Source organism: Pangasianodon hypophthalmus, chromosome 12 (genome assembly GCF_027358585.1).
Source record: "Pangasianodon hypophthalmus isolate fPanHyp1 chromosome 12, fPanHyp1.pri, whole genome shotgun sequence".
Taxonomy (NCBI): domain Eukaryota; kingdom Metazoa; phylum Chordata; class Actinopteri; order Siluriformes; family Pangasiidae; genus Pangasianodon; species Pangasianodon hypophthalmus.
In genome coordinates, this window is record NC_069721.1 from 12,399,875 (window position 1) to 12,426,499 (window position 26,625).

A 26,625-nucleotide genomic window follows, 5' to 3' on the forward strand; every position below is an offset into this window, starting at 1 on the left:
TAACAGAAACCCTAATTATGTATGGAACATTTATGGCATTTGGCAAATGTAACGCCAGATAACTGTCAAGGGCCATGTTTAAACACCTGTATACTTTCTTGTTTGTGAGCAAATATGCCAAGACCTTACCACAAAGTCATGTGAACCATATGGTGAAATATTTAATACTAAATACTAAAAAATACCACTCTCCATGTCTATCTGACCCTGGACCCTTCTTGCCGAGTTCCCACTGGATCAGTGTCTTATTCCTTTCAGAAAGTTTGTGACAATTTGAGCGCCTAGTTAGACACCATCCATAGTACTGTATTGTGCAGTCATAGTTACTATGTATACATATTAAGGCACTGGACAGTGGACTGATTCCATATGTTGGAGTACTGTTGTCACAAAGGGCACTTCCCACTGAGAGAACATACCCATAGGCCCAAGTATCTCTGCTGATCTTGTAGAAAGGGAAGATGCCAAGGACAATTCTGTCCAACAGCAAGGTCAGCAGGGGAAACCAGGGCCATGAACAGGACTCTGAATGCCTGTTTGCTGAAATCGGTATAGCATTGGCAGAATCAACAGCAGCATGCACTCAGTCTGTCAGAATGGCCAAAGTCCCATTCCCAACAAGAACACCATCATAACCTCCTGCTAATAACCACTGTGCAGGTCCAAGGAGCTACACCAGCATAAGCCAGGAATGGTGTCAAAGGCATTGCCCACTTCCTACATGACTGTATGTGGGACTTTCCCAAACTGTTGTCGCTAGCTTGGAAGCACGCAATTGTCTAGAATATCTTAGGTACCTAGCCCAACGTGTTCCAGCATGACAGTGCCCCTGTTCACAAATCAAGGTCCATAAAGATATGGTTTGCCAAGTTTGGTGTGGAAAAACTGGAGTGGCCTGCACAGAGCCCTGACTGCAACCCCACTAAACAACTTCAGTTTAAATTGGATCGCTGACTGCATGACAGGCCTTGTCACCCCAAGTCAGTACCCAACCTTACTAATGCTCTTGTGGCTGAATGGGCAAATCCCCACAGCCTCATTGAAAGATCTAGAAGAAAGCCTTCCCAATATATTGGACCAAATCCATATTAATTTTAAATTATAAATTTAAACATATTAAAAAATAACTGAGAGCAGATGGGACTGGGATAAAACAAACAAACAAACAAAAACAACAGTCCAATACCGCTACACTTCATACAAAGTGATAACGTTCCATTAAAGCAAAATAAAATAAAACCTAAGAAAAAAATACCTTTCCCAGTGTCAGTGTGCAGTGACTGTAGAATAAACTACATTTAGGCAGCATTTTTTACTGTCTGCCTGCATTTCCTTAGCGACTGCTTTGCCATTTTCCCCCTGCACGACTAGTCAACAGCTCCCCATAGTGGTGACTATGTATTAGTGATTGTCACAATCTGAGGAATGCCATATCTCACAAAGATTGACCTCAAATGTTTCATTACACCAGTGGCAGACGTGGTAGGAAGCAGTCTCAAAATAATTTGACAGAATCAATCATCAGCAGCAGACATGTTTTTCCATCCAGATGAAACAAATCAGTACTTTATGCCTCACCTCAGTTGGTACAACAATAACCACAAGTTCCTTTGGCTCTGATGTTTCAAGCAAGGCTCACAATCTGAGACAATTTGATCAATGTCATCATTCGTTCTTGGTCAGTAAACTACAGTTGTTGGTTATGTCTTGTATTTCTATGTTCTGAGGTGCACCTTATTTATTGTACTGGGCATATCATGTTGCGGTGACTGTGGAATGACAATCGTATTCTGCATGAGTACCAGTCCATTTACAACTTTGAACGGATGACAAACTGATGACATGAACCTTTGGGCCAACCATTATTTGTAAGTCTGGTGACCTGTTTTAAGACTGTGTCTTTTAAAGTTTCAGCTGCAATCTGTTTTGAATTTCATGTCTGGAGGTTTCATCAACATGATTCACATCATGTGATCCACTGTGTATTGATGCACAAGACATCTTCCAAGATGATGTATGCACTGAAGTTTCATAATTAATCATTAGATTCTTCCAGTCATTTCACTCTGATTTTTATTAATGATTACTATTATTGGCTTATTGTTTCTGCCACAAACATTGGTAGGCCGAAGACATATATGTACCTGTGGAATTTCTACAGTCTGTACACTAACCAAATAACTAAATATTCTTTTACAATTTGTTTAAGCTTTCTTGTCATTAATAAAACCAAATACCCAACACATGATACCTTTCTGAAATCCTCAAGGTATTGACTATCTACATGTGATAAAAATGTTTTTATTATATTCTAAAAAAAAGCATGGCTTTCCCTTTTGTCAAGACTGACTGAAAACCATTTTTGATGACATGACTGGGACACATGTTATTATTGGTTGAGACCTTCACTTTCATTCTCAATGACACCTTGAATATGTTATTTATTTGTAGTATAATTTTTCATGACATCAGTAAATTAAATTTCAGTAACAGGACTTCTTCTCCAAATTCATCATGAACACATTCATTACATGAACACAATAGACTAAGTAAAATTGACTACAGATTAAGATGTTATATAATTTATAGATGTTATATAATATAAATAATTTCTAATTAATTATAACTGAATAAATTTTAAATCTAAACTAATTTCTAGGAGTAGTAGTAGTAGTAGGTCTATGTAATGTTCTATATTTCCCAGTCTATCTTATTCCCCTGCTTATTAAGATGTTTAATAAAAACACCATTTAATGCACATACAATCCAAAAGTGTATCCTTTACCACAGTTGGATGCATTCATGAATTTATTATCACTTTACTCTCTCTTCATTTATTGTATTGTATTGAACAAACTTTTTATGCTTCGTTTGTTACAGCAACTTCTTATAGGTCTACATATATGCATCATAAATATGTGTGATATTAGTCATGTCAATTTTATAACCTAAAAGAAAAATTAGCCAAAGCATAGGTCATTTTTCCTATATAAAGATTTTGATGCTGCTCAAGAAGTTTATTGCTGACCACCCCCAATGTCACATGAATTATGTTATTTCAATTAAGTCAATATTTCAATGTTATTTGATATACTATTTTGCTCTGAGGTGACATGTTTTAGAGGTTATTGAAAAGGTCAGTTTTTTTGGCCATTCACAAAGTTAAATTACTTTTATAAATTATTGTCAAGTTGTAAAACATACTGCTTGTGTTAAAAATACATAACCATTATTACAGTTTCTTGTAAGACATAATAAATAATATGACCTAAATTGAATGTGGTAGAACAGTGTGTGTAACAGAAATTTTGATGATGTTAGCAGTTCAACACTCTATATACTGAGTGGCTGAAAATAGTAGCATTGTCAGCATTGCTGAAACAAAAGACAGTCCAATCGTTCTTGCCGGATATTTCCTCTTGGTAAGTAAATACTTTACTTTCTAAAAACTATAAATGTATATTTTACAGTTAATTACACATTGTCTAAAATGAACATGAACATGAGACTACATAGCTGTAATGTATAGAATTAGAACAAAAGACTGATACAATTAACAATTAATATATAATTGACAATTATTATATATTTAACAATACATACAGCAATAATTAGTCTATTACAATTTCTACATACAGCAATAATCAGTCTATTACGATTTCTTTTTTTCCCCAGCTTTGATCCTTCGCAAATATTTGTTGTCTCTATTAGCCAGAAGAACTTGAACCTGAACTGCAATGGCAGCAATTGTTACTGGTCTGATCCCCATCCTCCGCACTGCAGTGGACGCCACCACCACCTACAAAGGGCGCACCTTGTGGTTTGGCTTTCTCTGTATTCGCCTTGTAACACTTTTTGTGGCTGAAATGCCTTGGTTCAAATTGGACTCTGACTTCAGTTGCAATATCACCAAGGACAGCGTGTGCACTAGAGCCTGCTTCAACCAGCACTTTGACAAGCCTGTGGTAATGGCTTGGAACTATATCTTCATCCTCCTCATTCTGTCGGTCCTGCTCATGGAGCTCTTCACTGTCCACGTACGTTCGGTTTTCCAGAAGAAGAGCTCTAGAGAGAAGAATGGAGTGGAACTTGAATCTCTGGGCGAGCTGAAAAGCGCAAGTGACCCCAAAAACACAGCTGGGATGATGATCCTAGACATGCATGGAAGCAGAAACGCTGTGCTCTTCTACCTGTTCAGCGTTATGCTGCGGATTTTGGTTGAGTTTTGGTTTGTGTATGTTCTGCTTTATTGGAACTTGTCTAAACTAAACCAAGGGGTGTTCGTATGTAAGGGTAATATTAAAGGATGTCCAGATCAGGAGTGTTTGGTAAGGTCTACGGCAGAGAAATGCATGTCTATCTATGCTTTAGTGTCCATTTCTGTCCTGGTCATCATCAGCAGTTGTGTGTTCTGTGTCTACTTCATTGGCCACTACCTCTGTAACTGTTGTACCAAAGGACCCCACAATGTGGAAGTTCATGGTTTTCAAAGTAGGCTTTAGTTTCTCTGAGCAACTGTGGTCTTCCATTCATGTCTTTCTTTTTGTCTTTGTTAAACATTTTCAATCCAGTGTTAATTTTGTGTAAAAGCTTTTGAATAGCATTGTTGAATTTTGCTGTCTTTTACTGAGTTGTGAAATGTGTGGCAATAAAGGGTGTTACACTTTAATCAGTTTTGGCTGTGTTGACCATGGTGTTTCTAACCCAAGCACTTTTCTTGCTTACTTTTTTTTTTTTTTTTGACAAAGTGTCAAAGACAACGACAAAGTGGTTGTTCTCCTATTGCAGACATGCACATTATTTTATTTCGTTTTGATTCAAGTGTGTAATTTACAGTGATCTACCATGCACTAAATAATTTTCTTGCATCATTCTCTTATTAACAATCATGGAGTATATTGCTATAAATAATTACTGGAATGATTTAGCAAATTTATTGTAATTGAGCATATTGAGTCTCGGTCAACAAGATCAGTCAACAAGATCAGTTGGTCAACAAGATCAGTTGCAGAAGTCCGTATTGCAGCATTCTCTCTCCACCAGATCAGGCACATCATCCTCACATTCCTTGGTACTGGCACATCGACGCACTTCACCATCTAAAACAAGTTACAAGAATGTGAAATATGGTAATTTTTTTTTATGATTAAAAAAATACAAACACTGTCATAAACTTCCTTAATGTTTTATGGTTTTTACTGGTTGTATTCAGATATTAAAAATCACTTATCATTATTGTTTAAACATACATGCTGGTTCATGGAATATGAGCCTGATGCACTGTGTGAGACCCACACTACAGTCTATCTCCTCCATTTGCTCACAGGTAGGATGGTTCCTCTCAATACTCTGGCAGTAGTTACACTTCAGGGCCTGAGCAACTGATATGACCACAGCATTGAATATTTCTTTTTATAAACAACTGTTTCAATTTCAAATGTTTAGTAAATATATATTTAAATCATCCATAGTTCATATTTCAGTTATTTTTTGGTCAAGGCTTTTTATATTTATTTTTATATTACAGCAAAAAAGAAAAGAAACCCACTAATCAAAAGCATTAGTCATGAGAATGATTAAAATCTATAGACTCACCAGAGAGAACAGCAACAAACACAAATAGAACTGAAACTCGAGGTCCCATTGTTCAGTTGTAAAAATGACTGAGTAAATGATGAATACTGGCCAAAGATCTAAATCATTATAATAATTTAGTAAATTGTCAAAATTTCAAAAGCGCTATGATTAAATATAAGCATGCTTAAGATGTTAAGTAGAATGTCTGAATATGAAAAATGGAGCAAGATTTCTCTAACCTATTCAGTCTGGTTTGTCCAGGAAAAGCAAAAGCATACAAGTTATTTTGACCACACCTGTATATATACAACATCTGATAACTGATGAGCTACGAACATCTCCCACATTAGCGGCCTACCCACGAGTATCACATATCCTCTCTGGCCTTCCTCAGTTTCATGTAATGCTCAAGATTAATGTTAACATGTTAGATTACAAATCATGAAGAAATCTCAGCTTCAGGAAATAATACTTGCTGTTTTAGTATGTTTTAAATTATTGTTTGTGGATTATATTTTGGTCTATCTAAGCTCATATATACCACAGAGAAATTCTCCACTTGCCTACTTGACTCATTAACCTAACGTTAACCTAAGCTGAAATTGTACAATGCATAAATATATTAAACATTTTATATTATCAAAACAATAAAAGTTCATGATCAACAAAATAATCATGAATAAGTCTTAAAAAGAATAGAGCTGTCCACCTCCCTACAGGATTGAGGTCATCCATTGTGTAGGTGTGAAAATAGAGACTCATTATTTTGGTGAAATGCATACAGGTGCTTCTATTTTTCCTCCTTACTGGAAAACAGGAAGATAAACAATTACATGCAATAGATACTTCTATAACATCTTTAGGCCTAAAGAAATGAGGGTTTGGTCAAATACTGGAAAATTTCAAACAATAATTTCAGACAAGAAAAACATTCCAAAAAAAGGTTCCCTTAATGTAAATAACATGACTCTGTTATTTGAATTTATTATTTATTAACATCAAAAATTCTACATACGAGAATCACAAGAAAATAATGTACAGGAACCAATAATAAATTTGGGTTAAAAAAAAATGAAGTACCACTGCCAAAATGTACAGAAATCAATACTGATGTGTTACAAAATGAACTGTCAGTATGCATAATACAGAAAGCTTGTAGCTGATGTTCTTCCTGTGCTCCACACTGATTTACTAGTAGAAAGTCATGGAGTAATCCACGGAAACCCAGTTATACAGACACATCGAAAGGATGGTACCACATATCTGTTGAGACAGGGGTCAATAGGTGATGTTAATTCTCTTAGATTTAAATAGAATTTTTTTTTTTTTTTGAAAAATCCCATTTTTAATAGTAGGGAAGTTCCCAATCAAAACCACACACAAAAATTCCACAATATATTGCACAATTCACTACACAGCCAACATATGCAATGTACCTTGCCAATACTCCACATTGAAATCACTGTTAGGATTTAGGAGATACAGTAATGTTAATCCATGAAGGCATAATTCATGTAAATATAAATAAATATAATTATTTAACTGAGTGCCTCCTAATTAAAATATCTTCCTCAAATCGTAGTATCACAGTGAGTTGTTATTAATTGCTAGAATATCACTACTAAAATGATATTTACCACCATACAATGGTAGCTGCTACAAAGAGTTTGGTTTGTGAATATATTAATTACAGTATACTGTTTATAGAGGAAAAACTGTTGTTTGCAAAATTTACATTTGCTCTGTTATTCTGGTATGTTATGCTTCAATGAAGCATCATCCACTGTGATATTACTGCATTAGTCTGAATAACACAGATCCGCTTGACAACACTACATCCACTCTGAGACCTGGAAAGTTGACCATGGCTGCCATATGAGTTTCTTGGGCGGCAACATCGATAGGTGCGCTTAAGACAACAGAATGCGACAAGACACAGCCACTGGAGACACTACAACACAAAGCGCATGAGAAATAGCAAATACTGCTAATAATAAAACAATAAGGTACACTCATTCTGTCATGCATTCTGCCCATGCAAAAGTGCAGTATGTTTTGTGTAACTATAATAACTTCAGTATCATGTTACATATTGAGAATATGGAGAGAGCCAAGCTTTTGTAAGAATGCATGAAAGAAAGACACTTTTCATTTGGTGGTTAACTCTCACCTCTACAAGAGCTAGAGCAAGTACCACTCCAAGAATGATCATTAGATTTCCATCAAGCCAATTTTTAATAATTTCCCTGCAGTTCTAATGAGAGGGAAAGAAATCAAATGGGATCAAAAAGCACTACTAGTCACATTCATATGGGCAATATATTAGGAAGCAGCATATTTAGACTTATTTAAAGACTTAGTACATAATATTTTTCACAAGTTTGATGTCTGATCACTTGACAGTCACAACAACTTAAATCTAGTGCTGTGCTTTTAACCGTAATATTGTTAGGTCAAGCACAGCAGTGAACCAGCCACTAAGTAATTTTATCTGCTACCATTAAGTACTAGTCTTTCATTGCAAAGGATTTAAATTTCTGTTAACAATCAAAGAAAAGCAGGTTAACATTATAACATTATACGGTACCTTTTCATACACCGCACATGTGTAATTTGAGGAGCGTGGACAGGGACAGATGTCTGAGCTTTGAAAAGTGGCATTAACTGTGGCATTTATGTACAGACAGGAGCACGGGAACTCTTTCCAGTCATTTTTCCCATTCCAGCCACAGCACTGGGCCTTAGTAGACAAAACTTCAGGTTACATTAATAGTTTGGGTCTTGAATATATGCAATCAAACTACTTGAGAGAAACGAGATACTTATAGTCATGACAGTACAGATACACAATGACATTGCTAGTTGTTTTATGCTTTGTTGTGGATGACTTCTCAACTTGGGCCTTACCTCACGTTGAACGAATTCTAGAGATTTTTGAAAATGTTGTAGACTTGAATCATTCTTCTCAAATGATTTAATAATCTCAGTAACATGACTTTCCAGAGAATTCTCAAACTAGTAAGAGAAAATGAAAAAGGATTTTTGGTTAACCTTTGGTTATCAAAATTGTACAACTAGCATGTGTATTACTTGAAATTAATTATTCACGGGTAATAAAGGCACCAGCCCTTTAGATACTGTAAAGGCACTCACCCTCCACCCCACCCCCCCTTTAACAGTCAAAGAAAAAAAGTGACAGGATGTCACAGGGTGTGTGCTCTCTCCATGCTTGACTTACCGCACTTCTCTGTGTGAAGAACAGAACTGTGACAATTGTCTGAGCTGCAAGAAGCACGGTGAGCATGATAAAATACTGAAAAACACAGGTCAGTTTAGTCCTTTTCATTTCAACAAAGCAGATTAACACATTGTATTGATTAAACCTTCAATATTAACCTTCTAGGATGCGTACCTGATATATAATTTGCATTTAAACATCAAGCAAGATGGACATTTTTAAATCATGAATTATCATTAATAAACTCACAACTGCCAGCATGCATCTGATCTCCTTCAGAGCACCGAGGCTCCCAAAGAAGCCCAATAACATGGTGACAGAGCCACTGATGAACAGCAGAAGGGTGTAGAGAAACTTGGATAGGTAGGGAGGGTCGGGTACTGTGAAAATGCACATTACATCTTATGATATCTGAGATAAGTTAATGCTAAAGATTAATCATACAGTTCAATATCAGTAATCAGGGCTATGTCTAATAATTGTTAAAGAGAATAATTAACCATATTTAAGGATTACAATTTGTATTTGTTTGTAGTTTTCTGCTCTAAAGGAGAGACAACAGAAAGGAAAAGAGGGAAGTGTATTAGACTGCTAATGATCCCATTACTTCTTATTATTAAGATGTGGAAAGCCAGAAAAATAATACTCACTTAGAAGACTTGACTCTGAAAATATTATCGAGAATCCCAAACCCAAGACGGACAACCCCAACAACTATAAGGGAAAATACATATTATATACATGAGAAGACAAACATTTACCTTCACATAATAATGATTGAAACTACAGTTGATACCAATGAATATTTGGAGTACCAACTAATATTCAGCCTCAAAAGCACTTTTACACTGTTGATGAAGGAATTTTCTTTTCATAAAATATCCAGGTTTCTTGAAACTTTGTGTAGTATGCTGCAATTTCTATTACTTCTACATTTATTATGGGAGTACATTGCTGTTTTCTTTGCAGACATTGTAGATATATACAATAAATATATTTAGCCTTTTTTTCAGAAAAGTAAAAGGATGATAAATACAAACATTAAGCATGTAAAACATAGTCCATATTTATTGTCACACTTCAGATATGGCGTCTGTTTTAAGCTTTTAACTATATCATAAATATAAATAGCAATTATTCATATACAACTTACAAAAAAGATAAGGTTGAAGAGAAACAAGAAGTACTTGGTGACACTGAGGCAGCACTCAGATGCCATATCTGCAAAGAAATGTTGTCACTTGTCAGTAATGACACAAAAGTGGTGCAGTTCAGCTGACATCTGTAAATTCCCAAATCCAAATGGAAACAGAAATCAGTCAGTATTTTCTGAACATGATTCAGGAGATACATAGAAATGGAATGCCTTAAAATAACAGGAGATTGGGTTCAGAGTCATGCTGATGATATGGCCTGTTGATTTTCTGAAATATTCATCATTCATTTACATTTTACTGTGTACGGCTGATGGTTTTCATGCTAGAGCAGTGTAAAACAGCCCACACCCATGCTTGACATGAAAGGGCCAAACAAAGGTAAAAGAGAATGCAGTGCCTGACCTGGAGCTATCTCGCATTACTCTGCCTAAGTGAAGGAAATAGAGCCTATCATCTTTCACAGTCAGAGCTTTAACTATTCATGCACAGGCAAAGACGTGGATAAATAACATTACCATGATTACGGCATGATGAAGATACAAAAACACTCTAATATACAAAAAACTTCACACATTTTGAAATCTCAACAGATGATTAAATAGTCTCTCTCTCTCTCACTCTTAGTTACAACCAAAATCAGTAGATAATCAACCTGATATATAGGCATTCAAATCAGTAGAATCATATCCATACACTAGTACAGCTTTGAAACATTGACTGATATCACTAGATACAGCACTTAAAATGGGTAATAAATAACTATGACCTTACCTCATGTATATATATTTTCCCAGTCAAAAGGATAACACAGTGTCTGAGTGAAATATGACAACCTTGTGTGAGACCATGTAGAAGATACTCTGCATACAGTGCTGCATTGTAGAGTGACTTTGGAGTCCTGGGCTGCATGCAAAGCAGCTGTGCTGTGACTGGTTTGTGACCAGTCAGTTCCATAAATAAAATATAACCCTTTGCCATCTTCAAAGAAAGAACGGAAAGCTGGAAGGTCGATGTTTATGTGTACCATGTTTTCACTATTGTACTTCATGGTAACTATGTTTATTACCTTTACCCATGATACTGTTATGGTTTTCCTACAATGTTTTATAATAACTATCAGCGCATTAACTATCAGGATGTTATATTAAATTGACACTGAATATGTATTCAGCAAATTAGTTTCTTGTCATACACTGCATGTACTATAAATGACTATAAATACAATAAAGCCTAGTTTTCCAGATGTGCAAAAGAAGAAAAAGAAACAAGAGCTTTAAAGAGTGATGTGTATACTGAGATGATGTGCTATATGTTATAAACAGTATTGTAGCAAGTATTGTAATGCATTTCAGCTGTTATAGTGCAATGAGATTAGAAGTGCAAGATAGAGATAGTGCAGGTAGAGTTAAAGTAAAACACAACTTGCACAAAACCACACCTTTCATGCAAAAAATCATTTCCAGTTCCAAAAACAATCTTTTCCAAAACCAATTCCATTTTTTTTCATTTTTTTACACAATTCGATCAACTTAATTCTTTTTTCTCCAAGCCTTCCGAGTCACTATTTTTTGCTGATATCAGCCTGATATTGATTTTGGGTATCAGATCGGTGCCATCTCTAATTTTTTTTTTAAATGATAATATAATAGTGATGATACTGTCATTTTAGAATTCAGTGAAACAATGTGTACTGTTCAAGTTCAGACAAATGTCTATCTTTTATATATCATGTTGTGCTCAGTTTGTTCACACATAGTAGACTGTTTAAACACCCACTCTGTCTGATGCAGTGCCCCTGTATTCAAATATCATCTGCGTTACCGGCCACTGGCTCATCTAACATAATCACTGGTGTGTGGGTGTAGGTGCGTGGGGCAGCTAAATCTCAACTCAAATACTTGACAGACAAAATTAGCAAGTTTGTAAATTCCTGAACTTTAAAAAGCACAATATGTTTTTGCCCTCAACAAAACTTAATATCAGAAGTCTGTGGCTGTTCTATAGGCTATGTTATTCTATATATGTTTTTGCTTTGCATGTATTTAAATGTGAATTAAAAGTTCACTGAAATGTTGAGCCTGTGAGCCTGCATGACATTTTTACCACATTCATTTATTCATCTTCTATAACTGCTTTATCCCGGTTAAGGTTGCTGAAGTTTAAATTACTAATATGTTTATATTTTGGGAAATAGAACCAACCAAGTTCATTAGCAAATATTTTGGGCAGGTACAAACAAAAAAAAACCTGTAAGTGTGGGCAAGGACTGAGCAGAATTAGAGTGCGATATTAAAACATGTATACCTCTACCTCCCACCACTACCGGTTCTCCTAAACATTTACATATACAAGGCCTGGTTTTCAGTGTCGTCTCACTAGAGTCAGGTAGAGGAGCATGATGCAAGATGTGTCTGATAGACCAGAACAAAGATGTATTTTTAGAGTGTAGGAATTAAATAAACTCACTCCCTAGCTGAGCTGATGTCACTGTCCTTGTCTCATGTTTAAGGCCAACACACACGTTTTTTTAGAACACATTAGTAATGGAACATTACTTTTGATTAAGATCACAAATGATCAAAATAAATACATAATACAACTTAAGATCATGTCTCTATTACATCTGCCAGAATTTGCTGAAGATGCTCTTTAAGAACATGAGCTGGCTGCGGTAGGTTTTAGTAGGCCAATTTGCAAGGTATAGGTGTAAGCCTCAATGGTGCCATAATTATAATTTTGTATTTTTACTTATTATTATTTAATAGATTATCTTGTGCTTTTCTGCAGTATGTCTGATATACTGCACTGTCTTAAAGTGTACACAAAAATTGATATAAAACAGTGTTTCACGACCAGGGGTCCCCAGACCCCTTGTGATCCTTGGCATAATTACAGGGAGTCAGTGGGATTGTTTCTAAAAAATTTTAATTTTTGTTAAATATTTCAAAATATACTTCAAATATATTTTTAAATTTCATTAAATTCCAGAAAAGCCACAGATTACTGTTTAAAAAAAAAATAATTTTAATGCGCGTTCACAACTCTCTCACTAATGTAGCTTAGCTTACTCATTCTGGAGTGACCTATGTTCACTGTGTCGTCATTAATGCAAGGTTTGATAATCAGAGTGATAATAAAATTAAGTGTAAAGTGTGAACATTTTACTGTTCAATCCAGGAAAACTCCTGCAAAAACTTCAGTTTCAAGTTTGACATTAATGGGTAAAATTAAATGTGTATGTCATTGTGTAATCTGAAATGTCAATGACAATTTACAAAAATGTCAGTACAGTATATACATATTATTTGGGGGTCCATGAGGATCAGTCAAAATACACTAGGGGTCCACGGCTAAAAAAGGTTGCAAACCACCACATAAAAGACCTGAAGGCAGCTGTCAGAAATAAACTGAGCAACTAAAGCGTGCTACACAAGAAGACCATATTGAGAATTGGACATTTTTGTCTGCAAACCTTTCAATATTCATCACCACCCTTTCTATTTCTCCTTTTCTATCCCTCTTCTTCTATGGTAAAAACTATGGTAACCATGGTTTCTGCAACCATGTTAAATTTTGTAAAAGACTTGTCAGAGCACACATTAGTTATTAGTCCTGTATTAACATATTCTGTTAATAATGATCTGGGTCTGAGCTTTACAGATTTATCAGTATCTAAGGTAACTACCCCAAGACTGTAGGATGATGTCAAATATCAGAATGAATGCATTGAAAACAACATCTGCCATCAAACGTCAGTATCACATGTCACCAAACATCAGTGGCACATGATGTGGAAAATTATCGTTTGTCATCAAACATCAATATCAGCCTTGATCAAACAACATCTTTTGACAGTGTGGGAAAATGTCACTTGTTTTACACTACGCACATCGTCTCTCATTATTTATCACTTATTTTAATTGTTTCAATTTTGATGTTTTGGAGCTTTACTCACGCAGCCACTTTTACACATGAGCACAACAGTAACTTGACAGCACCCATGTCATGTATAGTAAATTAAACACTCTTGACATTTATAGAGTGAAACACCAGATCTATTTTCTCTCATTTACCTGTTCTTGATTTCAGTTTGTGACTGGCACATGATGACAATGTTTTAAGGAAGCGCAGAGATAATTATGCACCAGATGAATCACAGATATGCAGGGAAAGTACAAATGATGCAATGTGAGCTTACAAAAGGTTAAAACTGAAGCTCCCATGAGGACAGAGATGATGAAAAAGGCCTTATGAAGCCCCTTATACAGTACTGCTGAAGCTCTGTGCTGTATAATTAGTGGCCTGTAATTAGGTGGAGTGTTCTAGGGCCCCTTTGCTAATGGATTGTAGGGGGCAGTAGGTGCAGCAATTATACCTGGGGCAAGGCATAGCCATTAAGGACAGCATCATGGAATGAAATGGATTTCAGTTGCTCTGCATGAGGACAGTATGACTGTGTCAGGTGGAGGTGGGAGGAAACAGGCTCAGTGGTGTCTGTTACAGTGCACACTCATATGTTTACAAAATATTATTAAACCTTGCTTTATTTAGTTGTTGCTGTACATGAGAACAAGATGTGGATTTTTACCCAACTATTAAATTTATCCAACTATCTCTTTTTTATCTAGTCATCAATCTATCCAAACGTCTTTTTCATCTCAAAATACATTAGTTTTACAATAATTTATATTTAAAAATGATTTTCAGTATTGTTTTTAGAGCTCTTTAAGTTTTGCAATATCATAAATGTGAGCTAGATCTCTCATTGTGTATTCCTCTGTCTGAGTTATCATGCTCTCTCTCACTCTTCCGCTACTTACCTCTCCCGTTCTCTGCGTGTGAGATTAATTTTGTCACATCACTCCCCCTCCACCCTCACGCCCTGGTCTCTGTAATAACACTGCCAATTAAGATAAATGAAATCCAAACTAATAGAGGTTCATTATGGTAATGTGGTACATGTCCCAGGGTATATAAAAGACAGACATTCACTACCCTGGACTCATACAAGCAAAAGCACAATCACATCACAAGTACATTTACTCATGTACTACCTATTTGCCTTGATATAAATTACATACATAATTTTAAAAGTTAATTAAAGGTGAGATTCACTCTCACCTGTCTTGCATCAAGGATTTTAACTGCGACATTTTTATTGACTGGAAGTAGAGCTCTCTTTTAAAAGGTAAGTATAGTTTGAATTGTCTTACTATTTTCATAATATTACAAGTAATAGATTTTTTAAATATTGTTGACTTTGTCAAATTTTATACAATGTGCCTGCATAAAACTGCTTTTGCCTTTGACTTTTGATTTAGTTGCTTAATGATTATTAATAATGGTGTGCAAGTTAATATAGACTAAGCAAAAGAAATGTATGAAAAAAACATATATTGTAAACCTTACATTGTAAATACTAGTGCTGTAATTTTTGGCACTTGTCTATTCTATCAAAACATCCTGAATTCTTGTTGAATTGAGAATAAGTCTCATTCCTTCTTCATTACTGGAATCTTGTATAGTAAACTTAGCATATTGCTAAAAAAAAAAACACTTAGAACTGATCATTTAAATTGATTTATACTGATGGTTTATTGATGTTTACTTATCTGACATTTAGTTTAGCATGGAGTTGAAATACTATTATAAACATGTATTAAATAAAAATATTCCAATATTTCAATTTTTAATTAAAAAAATAAATAAGCTGTAGTTTGAAAATAAGCTCTGACCCCCTGACTCACTGCTATATTTCCTTCTGCAGATGCAGATGAGCTATATGCTGTTTTGTGTCTCTTTCTGTGTCCTGTCCCCTCAACTGTCAAGGACCCATGGGATGACCCTTAGGGTACATTTTCATTAAGAACCTTTAGTGTAAACAAATTCTACAGACACAAAGATTACAAATCTTCGTGCTTATATGTTATGTTTTAGGGTCTAGAGAAAAGAGGATGGACACTGAATAGTGCTGGATATCTACTTGGACCTTGTAAGTGATCATACAGACTGTAATGCAGTTTTTTTTTTGTATGTACATTAATACATTGGTTCTTACTTTGTTAACTAGCACTTGATTTTCCTAAATCACCACATCCAGATGCACACAGAACTCTTACTGTACGACATGGAGCCAGTGTGGGCAAGCGGGACAGCACGGAGGACTCCATCCTGCCAACACATCAGCCTTCATATAGTGAGAACCAGTCCTTCATGTACATTTGCATAATGAACACAGACAACTACAAATTATATGATATCAGTGTGAGGAATTATTCTTTAAGCTGAAATATGCTTTAGTACTGAAATGTTAAAAAACTATATCGCTTGATTACAAATCTTGTAATTACGCAGATACTTTCTAAATTCTTGGGAAAAGAGTGTTCAGTTGGGAATTCCTAGCTTCTTAAAAGGCTTCTACCTGGAAACCTCTCTGACAGGGAAATACTCACTTGAAGGGTTCTACACAGAACTCCAAACGGACAATCAAAAACCTTGAAGAGATTTACATTTTACCTTTTCCCCCTTAAGAGTGTATTTTTAAAAAAATATCTGCCATTATTGCACTGTGTTGTCTTCTTTTTAGGATCCGTTACAGATGAGTCATATCTGCATGCACTCATGGAATTATTCATGTATCTACGCATGAAAGGTTAGACTGCTTTTGTAACTGTTTTGTCTTGAAACATACACTTTGTATGCCACTCTTCCTCTGTGTTTTTGTTTATTTGTTTTTGACCATGCTGCCTCTCTATTTCAGATGATAAAAGCATTGAAGACTTGATCAGCTCTACATTTACTGATGACGTGACACGATAGAAGAAACGGCCTTAGTTAACCATTTGCACTGGGCCAACACTTCTCTCATCATATTCATTTTACTTCTCTCATCATATACATTCTGACTTTAAATTATAAAGTCTTTCGTATGACTCTCACCTTTGCCGAGAAATTCACAGCAGGTATTTAAATTACATTAAAAATGAAATGCAAATGAAGCTTTTGAGCTCTTTTACTCCTTCTTTATCAATGGAACTCTAATAATAACCAGAGTAGAAGGTGCCAGTTATATGTTAGAAATCAACTCTCATTACCCATATCCACTTGTTTTCTTACATCTACCTTAGAATGAATGCAGTTAATGCAAAGCTGTTCTCATATCTACCCTGATAGCACATCAGTCTGTCTGCATACAAAACAAAAGAAAAAAATATATAATAATGCCACAATATTGATATGGTGTATGGTATATATATGGTAAATATATACATTTAACACATAGTGGACCTATGTATAGCTATGGTTTGGCAGCATGAAACCATGCAACCTTTCTTAATTACATAAAATCTGTCTTAATTAGATAAAATTATGTAATTACATAGTGCACAGAAGTGGACATATGTATAGATGACGTTTTGCAACATAAAACCATGGAACTTTTCTTTATTAAATGAAACGTGTCTTAAATACATAAAACTATCCTCAGATCGGAGTATTTGATCTGAAATGACACATGGTTTGGATGCTGAGGAGATGTCTTTTGATGTGTGAAGAGTGTCTGTATGAGAAACTGTGCTTATTTTAAAAAGGGGAACAGGGTATGCTTGCTTGACTAATACAGCGTAAAATCATAGTTTAGAACGGGATGGTTTAAGCATTTACCAAATTAGCAAATGCGTTTTGAGGGTCACGTCATTGCTTAGACTAGATAGTTCAGCAGCATTGTTCTGTTCAAATTAAATATTAAAATAGCCATGTACATTTAATTGATTTACATGCTCCACCATGTAAAAAAAATTCTGTACATTTATCTACTTACTTGATTAATTAATCTGATTAATGTCTTATATTAATGCTTAGTTGCCACTATTTGGTACAACTTTGGTACAACCAGTAAGTGTACTTAGGTGTATTTAAGTGTACTAAATATGCTGCCGTACCTTTTTACTTCTATATTTAATTTAATAATAAATACATGCCAGCTGCTCAACTTGCTGTTGGCTCACTGTACCGGAATCTGTGTAAATCATGTCAACCCTTTTTGGGATTTGACCAAAGAATACATCCATATTTTTAAAATTTACATTTATAGATTCATTTACAAACACTGTGCAAAAATTTACAAATACATCAGCATTAACTAACTGGGCTCTTGATTATGTTAGCACTCAATATTAATGTTTGGGTGACTGATTTGATTTCCTGCTCTTTTAGCTATTCTGTCTGTATTACAAATGTTTGTTTGTGCAATGATTGTGCAATGGACCTGTGTGCCTGCTTAATGTATTGTGTTGTATCTGTGTGCCTTTTTTTGCATTGTCATTGCTGCATAAGAGCGATTAAAAGTATTTTTGTCAGCGGTCCTCACTGGTCTTAGGTTCTTATTTCCATATGACAGTATTAATGGCCTCCATCAAAACATCAGGCAGTTGCAGCTCTGAGTCACTAGGTGAAATCTAATCAGCAAAATATCTGCTGAAACTGGTATTATAGAACAGGAAAAACAGCTAAACTCTGCTGAGATCATGCAGAACTGAAACTTGAGAACCCTGATCTATGTGGATGCCCACAGACACATTAGGCCACTTGGTGGCGGTATTTGTATTCCAGGTTTGGTGTATATGATGTGATGGCCATCATATGAGGTGATTTTTTTTTTCCCTATGTGAAATAGACTGCACACATTTTGTGTGCTGATTCCCTTCATGGTCATTAACTCAGCAATTTTCCTCAGCACATATTTTAAAATTCTACCACAGGCCAGTTGTAATAACAGTTAAGAACCTTGTAGACAAGTATTTACATGAACTGAAGACGCAGACAAGTTGAATTTCACAAACAATCCACATGTTCTCTGCTGCCCTCTAGTTACACAAGAGGGAGAACTATAAGAATTCAAGGTTCTATGTAGCCAGGTGTTGACTATAAGATGGATGTAATTCATTCGTACAGTTCTGCATATATCAGCTGTAGATGCAGCCTTGGATGAAGAAAAATAGTATCAGTCAGACAAAAGCAAAAGTGCCTAAACATCAGTTTGCCTGCCAGCATACTGGCTTTTCTCATAGTATGTGTCTGCACAGGTTTGTAACTTTGACACCTCTAATTTTCTGCATTGACTTTTCAGTGACAAATACAATGACAGTTGCGAAATTAAATGACTTGTGAAATTAAATGACTGTGAAATTAAACAATAGACTGATATGTTTGTAGGTCTTGCCAGGTACAAAAAAAAAATAAATTTTGTCATTTGTAGCTCATTTTAAATATAAAATAAAGTATGCTAAAATAAAATATGCTGTGCAGCTAATATCTCCAATGTCCTGTATTGCCTGGTGTATTTACTGTACTCTACTGTGCTGTTTTACACTTGTCTTACACTGTTAAGCATTTCAAACTCTTTATGTAGCCCTACGTACCATGGAAAAACAATATTTTGTCTCACTGTTTATATGTACGGAAGCAAGAAAACTACTTGACATCTTAAACAGACTTATCTGCTTTGATTATGACTTGATAGATATTAGTCTTCCAAACAAGGAACTTGTTTTAGCTTACATTACCACACAGTATTGATTTGCTGAGGATTTATTGGTAAATGATAATTAAATCATTTTTTACTTGGTACCTGGATCATGTGAAGAAACTGTTATGGATCTGCACCACATCCCATAACCAAAACAGAATAAAAACATTTTCTTCTAAAGCCAAGGTGCTGTGTTGTGATAAACTTATGTCATTCTATTATCAATAATACTAGTGAAAGTATTCATTTGATGTATTCTTTCTCATGCCACTGTTTTAAATTAGTTGTACTGCCCTGGAATAAGATTAATAATCTATTCTGTAACTTTCTCTATTGAAATTATTCAGGATTTCCGTTATTATTCATGTGTCTTGAAATCAGTCTGGCAGAGGGTTGCCAGATAATCCATGCCAGATGGTGAAGCTCAAACCACTGTCAATGTGCTATGGGTTATTCAGCACGAATGAGCAAACACTGCTGTAGCCTTTAGGAGTATATTTAGGAGGCTGTGATGAAGAGTAAAGGCTGTAGGCATATGTGGGCAGATGGGAAGGGGCAGATGCTGTCCTTGTGAGGATGGCTGCCCAATACCTAGTGCGATCTGCCTCTGTCATATGATCAAGGAGCTTCCAGCAAAACAGCTGAGCTCATCAAAGTTCCTGCCATAAGGAGTTCAAATACTAAAAAATTTCAATCCTTCGCTTATTGGAAGGAGGAATGACATTTCTCTCCTTTGTAGAAGGCATTTTCAAAGCTGGAGCCATTATGGATTGTGTACAATCAGATGCTGGAAAAGGTTGCCTGATAATCACTGAATATACACAGACTGAGCCTTCCTATTCGACTGAAGATCCAAGCAAGCTAAATGACATAATGATGCCTCTGTTATGACAGGAAAATAAATACTGTAGACACACAAAAGTGTTTTTATGTCTAATGTTATTTGTAATCTAATGACATAAATAATGATAGGCTTTACCAGGTTTCTTGTCATAATTATCACTGTGCTGTTAATAATTAACAGTCCTAATTATGAAATAATGATTTGTAGGCAAAATACATAAGAACATTAATGATTTGATCCTGAAACAGACGTGCTCCTCATTTCCTTCATGGCAGACTCTCAGCAGCACCACCGTACATTAAAAAACTATGGGGTTAATTCTCCTTATGTGCTTTGCTCGGCCTTCCTGTGTTTGAAATTACAGCATACTGATTATTTGCCCATTTCTTGAATTAGGGTTGGCCTTGTCTGTCCTGCTTTATTCTCTGATTTTGCATTAATGCCTGTTTGGTCATTTTTGACTGTAGTTGGAAGTTCAACAAATCCTTCCAACCTATGTTTGCACAGTGACTTAAAGAAGGCCAGTCAAACGATTGTCACCTGTGGCCCAAAGGTTGTTAGGTAGGGTCTGGCCTCTGATAAGAAAGCCTGGTGTAAATGAGCATTTACATGCTCAGCAGGACACAGCCCTTTTTAATGCCACAGCTACTGAGCATTTGAAAGAGTCTGAAAGCATTTTATAAATGAGGGCCCTGGTCCACTGATAAAAATCAGATGGCTTTTTAACATGATATACTTTGATTTAGAAGGTGCTGACAAGCATAATGAGACTCATCTGCTGAAGCCACTAACAGACATGTACAGCGGAATTTTGAAATTACCACAGGCATAAAAAGACACATTCAGAAAAACACATCCCAAGGTAGACATGCAGACAGATTAATAAATAAATAGATAGATAGATAGATAGATAGATAGATAGATAGAGATCCCTCAGAAAGTATTGGAACGGCAAGGCCAATTCGTTTGTTTTTGAGATCAAAAGATGAATATGAGATGATAGATCAAAATTTCAGCTTTAATTTCCTGATATTTATATCTAGATGTGTTAAACAACTTAAAACATGGCATCTTTTCTTTGAACCCACCCATTTTTCAAGCAATCAAAAAATATTGGAACATGTGACTGACAGGTGTATCTTGTAACCATCTGTGCCCTGTTAGATCGATTATTTAAATTATTAATAGCTCTGAAATTCTAATCTTGGTTTGAGCCCTGAGTTTCACCTGCGAAGACTGCATTTGTTGTTAAAAGGATAAACCAACACGAAGACCAGATAGATATCTATGGGAGAAAAGCAAACAATTTTCAAGCTGAAAAAAGAGGGAAAATTGATCAGATCCATTGCACAAGCATTGGGCATAGCCAATCTAACAAAATGTCCTGAAAAAGAAATAAACCACTAGTGTAATAACAATCAAACAGGTCAGCCAAAGAAACAACTGAAGATGACAGAAACATTTGCATCACTAATAACCTTCACAGGGCAGGGGTGAATGTATCACAATCCACCGGTTGAAGAAGACTTTGAGAACAGAAATATAGAGGCCATACCACAAGATGCAAACCACCCATCAGCAGTAAAAATTGGAAGGCTACAAAGAAATAAAGAGATGAGCCACAAAATTTCTGGAACCAAGATTAACTAAGATTAACAAAGTGTGGAGAAATAAAGGATCTGTTCATCCAAAACATACAAGCTCAAAAGTCAAGCATGGTGGAGGTAGTGTCATGGCTTGGGCTTGCACGGCTGCTTCTGGAACAGGCTCACTAATCTTTATGGATGGTGTAATTCATGATGGTAGCAGCAGAATGAATTCAGAAGTCAGAATGAATTCAGAAGTCAAACATTCTGTCTGCCAATTTACAGAGAAATGCATCCAGTTTAACTGCGAGGAACTTCATCATGCAGTAAGTCACTGACCCAAAACACACTGCCAACACAACAAAGGACTTCAGGGCAACATCAGGGCAAAAAAGTGGAAGGTTTTAGACTGGACAAGTCAATCACCAGACCTTAACCCAAATGATCATGGATTTCAACTGCTGAAGAGGACACAGAAAGGAGACACACGCCAAAACAAACAACAACCCAAAGAAGCTGCAGTGCAAACCTGGAAAAGCATCACAAAAGAAGAATGCAATAGTTTGGTGATGTCAGTGGGTCGCTGGCTTGATGCAGTTATAGCAAGCAAGCAATATGCAACCAAATATTAAGTGTCATTTACTTTACATTACTTTAAGAGTATCTGTTCCAATACTTTTCCTCACCTACAAATTGGGTGCTCTGCCACCGAAGGTGCCATGTTCCAAGTTGTTTAACACATCTAGATGTAAATATCAGGAAATTAAAACTGAAATTCTAACCTATCATCTCATATTCATCTTTTGACCTCAAACGTCTTCAGTGTACAGCAAAAACAAAAGAATTGCTCTTGCTATTCCAATACTTTCTGAGGGGACTGTAGATAGATAGATAGATAGATAGATAGATAGAATTATCTAGCACTATTTACATACAGTGGGTATAAAAAGTCCACCCACTCCTGTTAAAATGGCTAGGTTTTGTGATGAAAAAAAATGAAACAAAATTAAATAATATCAGAACTTTTCCCACCCTCAATGTGAAATTACGACATATACAAATTAAGTGAAAAACAATCAGTAATATTTCAGGGAAAAATAGGAAAAATAAAAAGGTTACAATAACCTTGTTGCTTAAGTGTGAACACCCTTTTATAATTGGGGATGAGGCTGTGTTCAGAATGAACCAATCACATTCAATCTCATGTTCAAATTATTATCATATTATCATTTTTCAATTATTATCAATAATTATCATACAGCTATCATCAATGAAATGATTCTGATAAACCCCAAATAAAGGTGGCTAAAAATCAGGGTGGCTAGACAGAAGCCATTTCTCACAAAAAAAAAAAAATAAATAAATAAAAATCCAAGCCCCACAAACCTACATGGCAAAATGTGTAAGATATAATAATTCCATAATTCCGAAAGGTATGTTGGGTGCAAAAAAAGCACATCACCAAATTAACACCATACCCACACTGAAGCATGGTGGTGGCAGCATCATGCTTTAGGGCAACTTTTCTTCAGCCAGAACTAGGGCAGAAAGGAATCATGAATAGCTACAAAGACCGGTTGATTTTAGTGCAAACATTCAGGTTTCTGCTAGTAAGCTGAACAAGAAAAGGAATTTCACTTTTCCACACGACAGTGAACCAAAGCATACATTCATTTCAACAAAGAATGGCTTAACAGTAAATGGCAAAAGGAGATCAAAGTTTTTGAATGACCTACCTAGAGCCCAGACCTGAATCCAACTAAAAATCTGTGGGCTGACCTGAAGCAGGCTGTGCACAGGAGATGCCTCACAATCTGACAGATCTAGAATGTTTTTGCAAGAAAGAGTGGGAAAATATTGCCAAGTCAAGATATGCCTTGCTGACAGACTCTTACCAAAAAAGACAGAGTGATGTAATAAAATCAAAAGGTGCTTCAATGAATATTCGTTTAGTGGTGTGCACAGTTAAGCAACTAGGTTATTGTAAGTTTTTTATTTTTCTTTTTTCCCTGTAAATGTTTCTGATTGTTTTTCACCTGATGTGAATACTTTGCAATTGCACATTAAAGGTGAGGAAAGATCTGACATGATTTATCTTAGTGTCATTCTTTTACTTCCTGCCTTTTTAATAGGGGTGTGTAGAGTTTTTATATCCATTGTACTTAATTTATCCTTAGAGAGATCTGAGATCCTCTGCCAGGCATAGACTCTACTCAAATTAATTAAACCTGTGATCCTGATTAAAGGCTAGGACAAAATGGATCCAAAATCCCATCGGGAATCTTCAGACCATAGCAAAATGTCCGATGAGAATCTTACAGAAGGTAGTAGACAGTGTTGTATTTCTGCAAGATCTGTTTCAGGCTCATACTGCGAAGATATTTGTTTTAATTGTTATTTATATCTAGTACTTCTACAAAATGTTTGACCAATACAATATTAATACAATAATATAACAATTAATGATAATAATATAACAAAATAATTATTAATTACAATTAATAAAAAAAACACATCATTCTACCTATGCAGCATTGTAATGACAGTACCTCAAGAATCTACATTCGTTTCAAGACACAACACAGATTATTGATAGAAGCTTTGGCAGGCTGCTTCTTCTTCCCTTCCGTGGTTTTCAGTAAAAGAATATATATTTCAGTGGACAACTCAGTGAGCTTACAACCCTCTAACAACTGTTAAAAATGTTACAGTGGGCACCCAAGTGGCGCAACAGAAAAGAGTTGCGAGATCTCAGGTTGAGAGGGATGGCATTATGGAAATTTAGCTAGTGGGTGGAAAATGGCAGGACCAAATTGGGTGAGAAAATGGGGAAAAAATGAACAATGTTGCAGTGGTTCAATCCTAATCAAGGGGTATTGTCTTTATGGAGTTTCACATTTTACCTGTGTCCAAGCAGGTTTCCTCTGGGTTCTCCGGTTTTCTTCTGCCACCCAAAAACATCCTATTAGGTGGATTGGTTAGGCTGTGCTATATTGATACGCCTGACCAATCACACCCATATGTGCTTGTTGAACATCCCATTATAGATTTAATTCCCCTTTGCTGTTATAATAACCTCCAATTTTCTGGGAAGGTTTTCTAGATATTGTGGCAGCGGATTTGTGCCCATTGAGCCACAAAAGCATTACCAAGGTTGGACACTGATGCCGACCAAGAAGGCTTGCAGGCAGTTTGCTTTCCAGTTCATCCCAAAAGAGTTCAGCGGATTTGAGATCACGGCTCTGTGCAGGCCACTCAAGATCCTCCACACCACCCTGTGCAAACTATGTTTTTATGGACCTCACATTGTGGACAGGGACATTCTGTTGCTGGAACAGGTTTGGCCCCTTAGTTCTAGGAATGGGGAATTCTTAAGCATAAAAAGACATTCTAGACAATTGTGTGCTTCAAAATTTGTGGCAAAGGCCCACTCCTTGAACTTGCATCGATACGAGGTAAGTAATGTTGAATCTGAAGAAAACAGGCACAGAGAAAATGCTTCAAAATCTACACAAGACACATCCATATATTACATTTACTATCCATAGCTTCTTTATCTGCCTAATAAATACAGGTAATTAACAAGACCATATGTTTTTTTTTTTTAAACGGCTCTCACATCATGCTGCATGCAGTCCATGAGTTTAAAATAATTTGATATACTTTCATATTTTCTTATATCCATGTGCACATGCATTATAATACAAAAACTTTAAATGTTTAAATTTTAAACCTTGTTCTAAACGTTGTTCTGTTTCAGTGGTCTACTGTATCTGACGTCTTGTCATTAATCGATTAATTGACAGATCACAGTTTGAACTTGAAGCTAAAGCATGGACATTCTGTCAGACTTTAGAAACAGTGAACAGATAATGAACAAATACTGAACCAATAGTGAAGAATAAAGAACAAATATTGAATAAATCCGCTTTCACTGCAGCACCGCTACCAGTAAATCACTGAAGAAGTCGTGATGTTAGGGCTGTTTCCCAAAAGCACCTTAAAGTGTCTACAGCCCCTGCTGAAAAAAAAAAACAAACAATAAAAACCATCACAGAAATTCTAATGGTTTCCACTACAAATACCATTACAAACGATCATCTAACCATTAAAACCATTAACATTACTGGTCCTTAATGGTATCCACTAGACATAACATGTCACCAATAGAAGGCAACAAATTACCAGTAGGGACCCACAGGGACCATTATAGTTTCCATTAAAACCAATACAATTTGCATTATAACTAATAAAAAACATTACAAATTCTATGAAGGTTTCTATTGGTTTTTTTTTTCAGCAGGGGTGTACTGCAATCATATATGTTTTGTAAGGTGATGGTTTTGGTAAAGCTCAGCCCTTCATCACACAGCTTGGAGTGGAAATGGCTGCTCAGAGTTGCTATATAAACACAAGCAGGAGGCTTGAACAGTGTGTGAGGAGGAGATGATGCTGTGAGCTCTGCCCTTTACTCACTTCTCTTTCTTACGGATCCTGAAGACTTGGGTAGGCTACTTTCCTTCAGAAAACCTTGTTTCCACATTAACAAATGAAGTTAATTAAAGTTAGTCTATGTCCCGCGCAAAACTGAGTCACCTGTAGACTTCCAGGAGAGTTTTAACATTCAGATTCATGTCTGTCTTTGAAAAAAAAATGTTTTGAATGAAATTTCTCCGTCTACTTTGCACAGATGAGCA

General features: G+C 35.8%; 2 protein-coding genes and 1 pseudogene across 5 annotated transcripts; 2 read left to right on the top strand and 1 right to left on the bottom strand.

Moving 5' to 3' along the window:
- The first annotated feature begins 3,373 nt into the window (after positions 1 to 3,373).
- On the top strand, positions 3,374 to 4,669 carry LOC113527673 (gap junction beta-3 protein-like; annotated as a pseudogene).
- A 105-nt stretch (positions 4,670 to 4,774) lies between these two features.
- Positions 4,775 to 10,876, bottom strand: cd37 (CD37 molecule). 4 transcript variants are annotated; one of them, XM_026914716.3, is made up of 11 exons: positions 10,744 to 10,876; positions 9,969 to 10,036; positions 9,466 to 9,529; positions 9,065 to 9,195; positions 8,816 to 8,890; positions 8,485 to 8,592; positions 8,165 to 8,317; positions 7,748 to 7,831; positions 5,596 to 6,840; positions 5,250 to 5,381; positions 4,775 to 5,099 (listed from the first exon to the last, which is right to left on the bottom strand). In XM_026914716.3, the coding sequence occupies exons 2-9, from the start codon at positions 10,032 to 10,034 to the stop codon at positions 6,769 to 6,771; spliced, it is 753 nt and encodes a 250-aa protein (XP_026770517.3). In that variant the 5' UTR covers positions 10,035 to 10,036; positions 10,744 to 10,876; the 3' UTR covers positions 4,775 to 5,099; positions 5,250 to 5,381; positions 5,596 to 6,768. The 4 variants fall into 4 exon arrangements, with proteins under 4 accessions (XP_026770517.3, XP_034164981.2, XP_034164980.1 ...); XM_034309090.2 differs by lacking the exon at positions 7,748 to 7,831; XM_034309089.2 differs by lacking the exons at positions 4,775 to 5,099; positions 5,250 to 5,381; positions 5,596 to 6,840 and having other exon boundaries at positions 6,844 to 7,831.
- A 3,847-nt stretch (positions 10,877 to 14,723) lies between these two features.
- Positions 14,724 to 18,318, top strand: gall (galanin-like). The gene is made up of 6 exons (XM_026914610.3): positions 14,724 to 15,160; positions 15,740 to 15,823; positions 15,910 to 15,964; positions 16,073 to 16,168; positions 16,559 to 16,624; positions 16,733 to 18,318. Exons 2-6 carry the CDS (start codon positions 15,740 to 15,742, stop codon positions 16,789 to 16,791), a joined length of 360 nt encoding a protein of 119 aa, XP_026770411.2. The 5' UTR covers positions 14,724 to 15,160; the 3' UTR covers positions 16,792 to 18,318.
- The last annotated feature ends 8,307 nt before the right edge of the window (positions 18,319 to 26,625 follow it).

Bases quoted from the DNA above. Each gene is read 5' to 3' on its own strand.
- cd37 (XM_034309089.2), bottom strand. From the start codon at position 10,034: ATGGCATCTGAGTGCTGCCTCAGTGTCACCAAGTACTTCTTGTTTCTC. The intron at 8,891-9,064 runs GTGAGTTTATTA...TGTGTTTTTCAG, and splicing joins TCAGATGCATGCTGGCAGTT to TATTTTATCATGCTCACCGT. The intron at 7,832-8,164 runs GTACCGTATAAT...CCCTCTCATTAG, and splicing joins CATGTGCGGTGTATGAAAAG to AACTGCAGGGAAATTATTAA.
- gall (XM_026914610.3), top strand. From the start codon at position 15,740: ATGCAGATGAGCTATATGCTGTTTTGTGTCTCTTTCTGTGTCCTGTCC. The intron at 15,965-16,072 runs GTAAGTGATCAT...CACCACATCCAG, and splicing joins TGGATATCTACTTGGACCTT to ATGCACACAGAACTCTTACT. The intron at 16,625-16,732 runs GTTAGACTGCTT...TCTCTATTTCAG, and splicing joins CATGTATCTACGCATGAAAG to ATGATAAAAGCATTGAAGAC.